This window comes from Balaenoptera acutorostrata, chromosome 1 (genome assembly GCF_949987535.1).
Source record: "Balaenoptera acutorostrata chromosome 1, mBalAcu1.1, whole genome shotgun sequence".
Taxonomy (NCBI): domain Eukaryota; kingdom Metazoa; phylum Chordata; class Mammalia; order Artiodactyla; family Balaenopteridae; genus Balaenoptera; species Balaenoptera acutorostrata.
The window spans coordinates 9,785,417-9,798,053 of record NC_080064.1 but is presented as its reverse complement, the minus strand read 5'-3'; the positions used below and the strand labels follow the sequence as shown (position 1 = coordinate 9,798,053).

General features: G+C 39.0%; 1 protein-coding gene across 8 annotated transcripts in view; it reads right to left on the bottom strand.

Moving 5' to 3' along the window:
- The window catches only part of VPS13D (vacuolar protein sorting 13 homolog D), a 246,652-nt gene that overhangs the window by 119,800 nt on the left and 114,215 nt on the right, over window positions 1-12,637 (bottom strand). For all 8 annotated transcript variants that reach the window (XM_057535232.1, XM_057535241.1, XM_057535246.1 and 5 more), the window contains 4 exons: window positions 10,214-10,344; window positions 9,803-9,978; window positions 4,791-4,914; window positions 3,761-3,996 (listed from right to left, as the gene is read on the bottom strand). In XM_057535232.1, coding sequence (XP_057391215.1) covers window positions 3,761-3,996; window positions 4,791-4,914; window positions 9,803-9,978; window positions 10,214-10,344 — 667 coding nt within the window. The remainder of the gene's footprint in view (window positions 1-3,760; window positions 3,997-4,790; window positions 4,915-9,802; window positions 9,979-10,213; window positions 10,345-12,637) is intronic.

Sequence of the window (12,637 nt, the reverse complement as noted above, 5' to 3'; positions counted from 1 at the left end):
TTCAGACATAAAAGGATGACTATATATCTTTAGAGGCAAAAAAACAAAAACTAATCCAGACATTCCAAGGGTCCAAGAATTAGTTCTACTGTTTGCCAGAAAGATGATCAGAAGTATTGCGTCCCTATGTCTTAGCAAGAAACCAGAAGTCCCTTTAGGATGAAAAGAAAACAAAGGGTTCATAATCACCTTCCTCCAATTCCACCTTGTTGTGTTTCTCTGTGGCTTAAGAATACTAAGCTTTATGGAATGTTGCAGCCTAACTACACTTTAGGGTATTTCAATGAGATTTTATTTAGATTATCCTCCTGTTTCCACTAATCTCTATCATCAAAAAAGGGACTGAAAAATTCCGAGTTAAAAACCAGTTTCCACGATACCAAAAGCACAAGTGACCAAAAAAATTTTGACTTCAACAACATTAAGAACTTTTGTCCTTCCAAAAGACATTGCCAAGAAAGTAAAAACACAATCCACGGAATGGGAGAAGATATTTGCAAATCATATATCTGATATGGGATTTGTATCCATATTATATAAGGAGCTTTAAAATTCAACAATAAAAAGGCAAAAAAATTTAATTTAAAAATGGGCCAAGGGGGCTTCCCTGGTGGCGCAGTGGTTGAGAATCTGCCTGCCAATGCAGGGGACAGGGGTTCGAGCCCTGGTCTGGGAAGATCCCACATGCCGCGGAGCAACTAGGCCCGTAAGCCACAGCTGCTGAGCCTGCGCGTCTGGAGCCTGTGCTCCGCAACAAGAGAGGCCGCGACAGTGAGAGGCCCGCGCACCGTGATGAAGAGTGGCCCCCGCTCACCGCAACTGGAGAAAGCCCTCGCACAGAAACGAAGACCCAACACAGCTAAAAATTTAAAAAAAAAAAAAAAAAAAAATTCAATGTTGTAATTCTTGAATTTCTAATTAAAAAAAAAAAAAAAAGTTACCAACCACTGAAGTCTCTCTCCTTGAAGAAATCAGGTATATAGAAAAAAAGGAGCCTCAGAAAAAAAACTTAAAAAAAAAAAAAATGGGCCAAGGATTTGAATAGACATTTCCCCAAAGATATACAAATAGGGAACTCCCTGGCAGTCCAGTGGTTAGGAGCCACCGCTCTCAACGCCGTGGCCAGGGCGGCCCGGGTTCGATACCTGGTTGGGGAACTAAGATCCCGCAAGCTGTGCGACATGGTCAAAAAACAAACAAACAAACAAACAAAAAGATACACAAATAGGAATAAGCACATGATAAGGTCTTCAATATCATTAATTATTATGTAAATGCAAATCAAAACCACAATGAGATAACATTACCTATTCAGTAGAATTCCTACAATCAAAAAAAAGTGGAAAATGGGCCTTCCCTGGTGCCACAGTGGTTAAGAATCCGCCTGCCAATGCAGGGGACACGGGTTCGAGCCCTGGTCCAGGAAGATCCCACATGCCGCAGAGCAACTGAGCCTGTGCGTCACAACTGCTAAGCCTGCGAGCCACAACTACTGAGCCCACGTGCCACAACTACTGAAGCCCACACTCCTAGAGCCCGTGCTCCGCAGCAAGAGAAGCCACCGCAATGAGAAGCCTGCACACCGCAACGAAGAGTAGCCCCCGCTCGCCGCAATTAGAGAACGCCCGCACGTAGCAACGAATACCCAACACAGCCAAAAATAAATAAATAAAATAAATTTAAAAAAACATTAAAAAAATTTTTTTCTTTTTAAGTGGAAAACAACAAGCACTGCTGAGAATGTAGAGAAACCGGAACCCTTACACATTGCTGGTGGGACATAAAATGATTCAGCTCCTGCGGAAAATAGTATAGCAGTTCCTCAAAACGGTAAACACAGAATTACCATAGAAACCAGCAATTCCACTCCTAGGTATATATGCAAAAGAATTAAAAACAAGTACTTAAACAAGTACATGCATGGGCATGCTGACAGCACTGTTCACAACAGCCAAAAGGTAGAGACAACACAAATGTCCATCAAAGGAAGAATGGACAAACAAAATGTGGTACAGACACACAATGGAATATTACTCAGCCATAACAGGAATGAAACAGTGATACATGCTACAGTGTGGATGAACCTTGAAAACATTATGCTAAGTGAAAGAAGCCAGACACAAAAGGTCACATATTTTATGATAATTTATGTGAAATATCTGAAATAGGTAAATCCTTAGAGACAGAAAGCAGATTGGTGGTTTCCAGGGGCTGGGAGAAGAGGTTTAACGGGGGAGTCACTACTTAATGGGTTCAGGGTGATGAAAGCGTTTTGGAACTAGACAGAGGTGGTGGCTGTACAATATCACGAATACACTAAATGCCACTGAACTGATCACTTTAAAATGGTTACTTTTATGGTATATGAACTTCACCTCAATTTAAAATAAAACAAAACAAAACAAAACTAGTCTCCTTCCTCATCATTAGATCTCACCAAAAATGCGAAGAAATAGGATCTACTGCACTTCAAAATAGGGTTCAACCCCTTAGCACACTAAGATTCCCAGGAACTTCTCTTTTTCTCTATCCATATCCGTTCAACCCATTAAACTCTAATTCTCCATTAGGATTCTTCAGTTAAACAGCTTAGTAACTACTGGAATTTAACATAAGAAAGGAAAGAGAAAAACATGAATAGCAACCAGATTAAGGACTGGTTTTTCAGGCACTAAAACCTTAAGCATATCATACTGTTGAGCGCCATAATCTTTAAAAAGAAAGAAACACACATGATTAACTGAATTAAAACAAGATAAGCATCTCAGCACCATCATTATCAAAAGAGAACTGTAATAAACAAGGAAAAGAAGGGCTATTCTAAGCAAAGATGCCTATTCAATTCATTATTAGTGAAATCTGGAGTCTAGGTAGCTGAGAGAGACACTGCAGACTCAGAGATGATTCTGTAGGCCTCAGGCACATACAAAAATATTTCATGAGCAAAATTATTCAGAACATTTTGGAAAGAAATATGACTTTAAATGCCCTGTTCACCAGGTGACTTATATTTGGAATGCTAAAGATTAGGCTATCTTCCTAGTTTCTTCAACTTTAAAATTGGCCCTGTAACCAGCACAGAAACAAACTATATTTATGTGTTGGTGGAATGACTACTTTTGAAAGCCTAACATTTTGAATCTCTACATACTTATCTCTGTACCAATCTAACAGAATTAGAATAAGCTCACTATTCCTCACCTGACTTTTCTTTCTAAATACAACTAACTAGTCAGACAACAGTGAAGATTATAATTCTAAGGCAACTGGAATTACTGTCAAGTTAAACTCCTCTGCTTGCCTTTATGTGACTATTAAAAAGACCTTTAAGTGTCTGCTTAATCAGAATTCTCAACGGAAGAGGAGAGTCAGAATGGTGACTTGAATAATTATGGATGAAGATTAGTCAGTTTCAAATGAGAAAAGAGGTAAAACAAAAAATGGCAAGAAGTTTAAAGCAAGAGAAATTTAAGACATTATAATAACAATGCCTTAAGGGAGTTGTTAGATACTAGAATGGATTATTGGGGATGGATTATTAAAAAGAGAAGAGTCTTGCCTTTTTGGATAAATTTTACTCTACCCAGAAGACAAGGGTTTAGACTAAAGACCTCTCAAGATAGAGCCTGAGCCTAGGATTTGGTAAAGAATGGAAGGAATCTTCGTTCATCCCTTAGCCTCCTGAGAACTGCTTAGAATTTAAAACCGGTTAATAATTAGAGTTTTCTGCTTTACGAACAGTAATTTAACTCAGAATTACCCAGAGAACGTATATGTAGCAGCAATGTAAATGAAATTTTCATAATAAAGCTGTCGGTTATCCTGGAAATCATTCATGTTGCAGTTGATCTCAGAGGAACCTGCCCCTTTAACAGTCAGAGTGATAAAAGGTGGCAGGGTAGGTTCGTCCCAGGCATAATCCAAGGAAGTCATGGGCTTCACTTCAGTTCGGAGCCTGGGTTCAGCAACGCCATGCTGAGTGAAGACAACCGGGACCTACAGTAACGGCAGAGAGGATACAGAGGACTTTCATTCAGAGCGGTGGTATTGGAAAGTGATCAGTGCCTCCTAGGTTTAAGTCCCAGATCCTTCCCAAATGAATCCTACACAGCATATAACCACAAGTGAGGCTCATCATCTGGCCTCTTCAAATGCCTTTCTAATCATCTTCAAAATTGCAAAAAGCCCACCAATTAGACATGGGCCACAGCCTGTTGGGTAAAGGGTTTTGAGAAGCTTTGCCATGCCAAATACCTAGAGGAAGCTTCTCTGTCCTTTCAATGGCATCTAGTCCACCCTCAACCCCCTGGGATACACTTTGAACAAAACTTTTGGAATTCAGCTATGGAAAGTCACATATTTTAAGATGTAAGGCATAATTTAAAATAGAATCTAATGATTTCCATCTTGGCTTTACTTGGAAGATTCATAAAAGAGCTCACTGTAACTAAGCAACAGTAGAAATGCCCGCCCATTCTACCGGGCATTTGTCAATCTGATTCTGATTCCTCTCTCTCTGTTTATATGGAAATGTCTATAGAGGGCACCATGCCAACCAAACCATCTAGTCAATGTAAGTTCTGGGGACTGAGAAGTCACTTCTGGACAAGGCCGCTCAGCAATCAAAATAACCAGCAGAAACCACCTCCCAATGGTAAGATTTCTAAGATCCTGTATAGCTTCTTTTGAACCCAAGTTTAAAATGTACTTCATCATTATCTTAAGGGCAGTACATATTCCACTTTCCCGCATATGAAACAGCCAAACCGGCTCTCAACTCCCCTTGATACCTTAGAAAAGTTGTCAATTCGGAAAGGAGGGGGTAACTGATCTGTATCACTAAAGGAGATCCTATAGGTTGCTCCTCGAAGAGTAATTTCCACACGCAGGAAGAAGCATTTTCCCAGAGTGTCTCTGCAGTAAAAGGAAACAAAAGAGGCTGCATAAAATGGAGGGAACAAGTTCCAGTTCACATTCTCCTCATACTTCTCATGATCACCACTGTGTGCTCTCTGCTCACATTAAAAAAGTAGAAACTGACAGTATAATCACACAGTAAAAAAGAATTCATTCAAGCAACTTTGAACAGCACGCCATAACTTTGTGAGATCTAAAAATTTTACTTAGGGTTTGTTCTGGGTCCTAGCGTCAGTGCAGCAAATGAGTAAATATTGGTTGAACTACATAAAATTGTTAATATTAGACTACTTTTGACCTAGAAACGAGGAATTTCACATGGTTCAAACTAATATATTGATGTTATTGATAAACAGGGTTTGCATTGTAGGATGAGGGAAGGTGAGGAAGAATCCTGTGGAATGGAGGTACCAGTATGTGATCATAATTTATGTGGGTGTTGTGGGGGTGTGTGTGTGTATGTGTGTGTGTACTTAAATACAGATAAACCACTGGAGAGAATGGAAAGAAAGCTCTTCCTTAGGGAATAATATCAGTTAATAAATGTAGAAGAAATGAGAGAACCAGAAAATCACCATTTTGTAACCACCAATGTAATAACTGATTCAGGTAAGAACCATCAAACCACTGAGTGAAAGGTTTTGGGGAAACAGAACATACACACAGTCTCAAATTATCCCCCCAATGGACTAGTCCTGTTTACAAAGAAGAAAAGGTAACTTCACAATACAGAGACCTGGTGGACACCACCTAAACCAAATGATGATCAAATTTAGCAACATCAATAATGGGACCAACAGACGTCACAGGCCTCCGGATGTGATGCAGTGGGAAACACGTACCACCGCAGAAGTAGTATTCTTACCAAAAATGTCTGGTCCAAATTTTTCTTTTTTCTTTTTTGGCCCGAATTTATGTATAGAAAACCATCAGAAAAATCCAGAAAATAAAACATTCTACCAGACACCGGCTTGGACTCCAAAAATGTCAACGTCAATAAAGACAAAAAGGGAAAAATGAGACTATGACTATTCTAGATTAAAGGAGATGAGATATACCAGCCAAATAAAATGCATGATCCTTCACTGGATCCTAGATCTGGGGAGGAGGGTTGCTATGAAGGACATTTTAGAAGACTATTTATTTAAAAACATAATCAATATTAAATTTCTTCAGTGTATAATGATAGGTGATAAAGTTTTTATGGCTGAAGTATCATGATGACTTCACATTACTTTCAAATGGTTTGGGTAAAAAAGTGTATGTGTGCACGTGTGGAGAGAGAACAAGAACAAGGCAAATGTTGAAATGTAGGAAATCTAGGTAAAAGGGGTGCCTTTGTACTACTCTTGTAAGTTTTCTGTGGGTTTAAACTGATTCAAGATGAAAATGTGGGGAAAGTAAAGGAAACAGCTGGCCCAGGTCCCTGCTCAGTAGTTTAGGGCCACACACTGAAACTATTTCAAAAGGATTAACAAAGGTACACAAGCCATCTTTCTCCCCACCCTCCACACCTTTTACTTCCTTTTCTTCTTTTTTTTAAATTTATTTATTTATTTATTTATTTTTGGCTGTGTTGGGTCTTCGTTTCTGTGCGAGGGCTTTCTCTAGTTGCGGCAAGCGGGGGCCACTCTTCATCGCGGTGCGCAGGCCTCTCACTATCGTGGCCTCTCTTGTTGCAGAGCACAGGCTCCAGACGCGCAGGCTCAGTAGTTGTGGCTCACGGGCCCAGTTGCTCCGCGGCATGTGGGATCTTCCCAGACCAGGGCTCGAACCCGTGTCCCCTGTATTAGCAGGCAGATTCTCAACCACTGCGCCACCAGGGAAGCCCTCTTCTTTTTTTAAGTAACGATGAGTAACTTTTTTGTTTAATTCTGAATTGGCTTCACACCACACAACAGATCTGGGCTGCCTCCACCACGGCAGTATATAAACCAATGGTGGCTTCAGCTGCAGAATTCCTCACCTTCCCCTGCCCGCCCCCACCATGAAATCTTGTGGGGCAGAGGTCCCCAACCCTGGTCCTCAGTGGACGGGGCCGCACGGCAGGAGGTGAGCGGTGGGCAAGCGAGTGAAGCTTCATCTGCCGCTCCCCATCTCTCGCATTACCACCTGAACCATCCCCCCACCCCACTGTCCGTGGAAAAACTGTCTTTGATGAAACTGGTCCCTGGTGCCAAAAAGGTTGGGGACCGCTGTTGTGGGGAACATATGATACTACCAGATAGGAGTTCTGATTGAAGTAGGGATGAGGGCATTGGAGCCCTGCCCACTTTGCTCCCTTGACCTGTAAAGTCACCTCCTTAGACCCCAATGGCCCCTAGGAACATAGCTGGAAAACCACTATGCCAGAAGCAATTAACTCTAATAAGGGGGGCCAGGGCAAAGGATAATTAAGAAAGGCACATCATCAACAAAAACAGAAACAAAGAAAAACCTCAGATAATGCATTTTTTTACGTCAAATATAAATACTATTTTGGATCATCTATTATTAAATTAGCCGTTTTTCTGTTCCCTTACAATAGTGTTCTCCATAGAGAACTAACCATAAGGTATAAACGATTAAATATTGCTTCTAAATGTGTTGAAATAGCACTGATTTCAGTGTCTTTAGATTCAAAAAGCATTTGATGAAAAAAATTAAAGAGGACAGAAATAAATAGGAAGTCATCCCATGTTCATGGATTAGAAGACTTAGTATTGTCAAGATGTCAATGCTACCCAAAGTGGATCTACAGATCTAATACAACACCCATCAAAATTCCAAGTGTTTTTTTTTTTTCCCCCAGAAATAGTAAAATTCAGATGGAATCTCAAGGGACTCCAAATAGCCAAAATAGTCTTGAAAAAGAACAAAGATGGAAGTCTCACACTTCCTAACTTCAAAACTTATTACAAAACTACTGTAATTTAAAAAAAAATGTGTGATATTGGCATAAAGATAGAATATGAGTGAATAGAATAGAGAGCCCAGAAATAAACCCTCACGTATAGGGTCAACCAAGTTTTGACAAGGGTGTCAAGACCATACCATGGGGAAAGGAAAGTCTTTGCAACAAATGGTGTTGGGAAAACTGGATATCCACAAACAAAAGAATGAAGTTGGACCCTTACCTTACACTAAATACAAACATTAACTCAAAATGGATCAAAGACCTACATGTAAGAGCTAAAACTATAAAATTCTCAGAAGAAAACACAGGGGGAAAGCTTCACAACACTGGATTTGGCAATGATTTCTTGGATACGACACCAAAAGCACAGGCAACAAAAGTTAAAATAGGTAAGTTGGACTACATCGAAATTAAAAACTATAAATCACAGAACACAATCAACAGATGAAAAGGCAATGTATGGAATGGGAGAAAATATATGCAAATTATGTATCTCATAAGGGATCAGTATTCAGAATATATAAAGGACTCCTACAACTCAACAACAACAAAAACAATTCGAAAATGGGCAAAGGAGTTGAAAAGACGTGTCTCCCAAAAAGATGTACAAATGGCCAACGAGCACATGAAAAGAAGTTCAACATCACTAATCATTAGGGAAATGAGAATCAAAACCATGAGATACCACCTCACACCCATTACCATCAAAAAGGCAAAAAATAACAAGTGTTGGTGAGGATATGGAGAAATTGGAACCCTTGTGTGCTATTGGCAGGAATGTAAAATGGTGAAACGTAAATGGTGAATGTAAAAATGGTCTTACTGTATAGCACAGGGAACTATATTCAATATCCTGTGATAAACCATAAGGAAAAGAATATGAAAAAGAATGTATATATATGTGTAACTGAATCACCATGCTGTACAGCAGAAATTAACACAACATTGTAAATCAACTATATCTGAATATATATAATTTCACTGCACTAGAGTGAAATAAAATGTAATAAACTATCACCAAAAAAAAAAAAAAAAAAAAAAAGGAGCTTCTGACACATGTTACAACATGGACGAACCTTGAGGACATTATGCTAAGTGAAATAAGCCACTCATAAAAAGACAAATATTGTATGATTTCACTTATCTGAGGTACCTAGAGTAGTCAAATTCATACAGAAAGGAAAACAGCAGTTGCCAGGGGTTAAGAAAGGGAAAAAGAGGAGCAGTTGTTTAATGGGTACAGAGTTTCCATTTTGCAAGAGGAAAAGCGTTTAGGAGATTGTTTGCACAACATGAATGTACTTAACACTAGTGAAGTTAAAAATGGTGAAGAGAGTAAATTTTATGTTATGTGCCTGAGGCCCACAAAATAATCTCTGGGTCTTTATGCTATCTTTCTCATATGGTATGTGTATTTTACCACAATTTTTAAAGTTTAATACATTTTTTTTTTAAGCACTGGATGAAAGCAGAAAAAGAAAGCAGTCATCCTGTGCTACTTGAGGCTGAATTTTGTTGACTTTTCTTAACAAGGACCTGAGGGTCACTGGGTTGGGCAAAGAAGGCCAGGTGATTTACTGAAACCACATCAAATGAGAGAAGAGTTTGTACAATGTGCAAGAACAGACAAAAACATTTATAATGAAAGCTGCCATCTAAATGCTGACAGAGTTGTGGGCAACAGTGAGATCAGTACTACCCCCTGAACATGTGATCTCAGACGACAGCAACTGCACAATGGTCAAAACTGTCAACGTTCCCTTTAACTCACTGCATCAAAATGTTCACTTCTCCTTGCCTGGTCTTCACACTTTTATGACCTTTGAGCCAGAAACATATGTGTGCATTTCATGAAGAGTAGTCTTACTATTTATTACTACTTACATCTTTATAAATATCTGAAATTTATATGGTATTTACAGCTTACTATTTACATTACTGCACCTCAAATGAGGCTACTTTTTGTCTAAATATAGTCTCTGAACTTACCTCATGTTGATATGGAAGGAATTATTCTTGTTGACTTCAAAGCCTCCAGACCAAATACAACTGGGAACATCCATCATTCGGACACATAACAGCTGATCGTAGTCATTCCGAGGCCAATGGAACACCACACTGGAACCAGGAAGGGTGGAAATGTAACCTTCAGGATTGGCTGTTCCCTAAAACACACAGGATCACTGGCTTTAGTCAAAAGCCAAGTCAAGACGTAAATGCTTACTGAGTATCTATCTACCCTGAGCCTTGCCCTCCACCAGGAGCTATTTAGGATACCAACGGCACAAAATGATTACTCACATCAAAAAACTTAGTGTTGATGGGGAGATAAGCCCTGACATTAAAACTCACTGTGCCATTAAATAAACACTAGTTACTCTTCAAAAGCAAGCTGCTTACCTGTCCCCTGGCAAATTCCCTCTGTGCAAATGCAAGCTTGTGAGATGATTTATTATCTAACAGGTAACGGGGAGCGAAGATTACCATACAGGTGTCAATATATCGGCCTCGGCCTTTCTTGACATCAATACCTACAAATAACAAGAACCAGTTCCATGAGTTAATCAGAAGGAAAAAAATTTGTGGTCTAAAAAAATTAAACAGCCTTCACAATTTCTCTGAAAAAACAATTGTAGCACCCAGAGAGGCTGTCAAGCCTCCTAAGAATGGAATGAAAACAGCAAAAGCACTCAAAGTATTATACTTTATTCCCATTCAGGCCTTAAAAAGTCTCTATGGCAACATCAATGTCCCCATAATTCCTAGCTTCTTCATAAAGTGTGTACAATTATATCAGCAACTAAAACACACAGGTGTTCAGTTTGGTTTCCATTTATAAAACTAAGACAGTTTATGTGATACATTTCTGCTTACATAAGGGACACAAAATTTCCTCCTAGAGAACTTGCCCCTTTTACAGCATATCGTAGAAATTTCATATTACTTAACTGGTTTCTGCAACTGCCCTGAACTCAACTGACTCTTCTAGTATTTTCTTTAAGCCCACTGCCGAAGAATCCAGCTCAAACATAATGCTAGATACTACAGAATTTATTCCTTCATAAAATAAATGTTTTCAGTACCTACTAGGTACTGAGAAAAAAAAAGCAAACAAAACACATACCAAGGAAAAAAAGACATAGTCAATCAAAAGGAAATCTCAAAACACCAGGTTCCAAAGAAAGAAAGAAAAATGAAATAGCACTATATTCTTAGAAACTCTGCTAACAACTTTTAAAAATACGAAACTCAGTGGATGAATTAATTAATTCATTCAGACAATGAATAAAGCAACTATATTCAAGGCATTGGGCTGAGCACTGGTTATATAATGATAAAAATGTTTATGGTAAAAATAATAAAAATAATAACAGTTATTGAATTCTTAATACATGCTACACCCTCCACCAAAGGCTCAACATTTAATTCTCCTAACAACCTCTTATGAGTTAGGTATTTTCATTCCTTCATTTTTGCAGATGAGGAAACTAAGGCAGGGAAAGCTGGGTAACTTGCCCTGGGTCACGCAGCCAGTAGGTGGCATAGCTGGATTTAAACCCAGGCAGCCTGCCGCGGGAGTCCTTGCTCACATCGTGATGGGACATATACAAGGACCCTACCAGTAGTCAACAAGTATCAAGAGACTATAAAAAGAGAAGAGACCTTAGGATATGACAACTAGGTGTCCTGGATGTTCCAACGTAATTCCAATTATAAATATTCTGATCTGTTAACTCCCTAATTCACTTGTACTGGTGTTCCTTTAATTTAAGTCTCAAAAATAGCTGAAAGACTGAGCAAATCACAGAAACAAAATCACTGAAACTCTATCTAAGAAAGGCTCAGTAATACTGGAATAGGGAGATATACCCTATCACTTTTCTGTGACACACAGAAAAGCATTAACTGTCAGAAATCAACATTATCATAGCTAGCTGATCTCAATTCATCAAAACCTACCTATGAAAGATATGTTTGATATTTAAAGAGTCTACAGTATCAAGACTCAATTAAAAAAAAACAAAAAACAGGTTTTTTTTTTGTTTCCCTTTTCATCTCAGATTGCCCTGGCAAACCCCTAACAAATGAAAAGCTGATAAGATCAAAATGTACAAAATCCTTCTTATTGGAGGTACATGTAAGGTTACCTGGCAAGGCCCTGCCTGGCTTTTCCACTTGGGACTGTGCTTTCAACTTTCCTGATAGGAAGCTAGTTATCTATCCAATTCTTCAAAAATACTCAAATCAGATATTCCACAAATTCCCTTGATAAAACATGCTAAGATCTCATGATCCTTAAGAATTAAAAAATCCCGTCTCAGTCCACCCTCTCTCTTCCTTTCTTTGGTGTAAAGACAAAATTTGATAAAAACATGGGTAGCAAGTTTTAATGAATGCACTTAGCATCTAAGTTTGTACGTGCGCTCCCTGCACATTTCCACTGGGCAGCTCAGTCTGCGTCTCTGCAAGGATCCTGTGTGGTTCCTTAGCACCGGCTGCTTGAAAAGGCACAGGCATCATATTCCCTCCAATTTGTCCCGACTATGGCTTCTGGCCAACCTGCGGTGGCTTGCTTTGGAAACTCTATCAAGGACAAGATACCCCAGCAGAAAGCCAAACTCAGCATGAAGCAGCCTTTGCCTATTCAAGGGGTGGAGCAAAAAAATGTGAGGAAAAAGTAAAGAAAATGATCCTCAGCTGGAGGACCAGATAAACTTTATTTCTTCTATTAAAAGTCTTAATGTCAACTTTAAAGTAGACAGTTTCCATGTCAAAGGAGCATACATGCAAATTCATGTTTAAAAAAACAAAAAGCAAACTCTA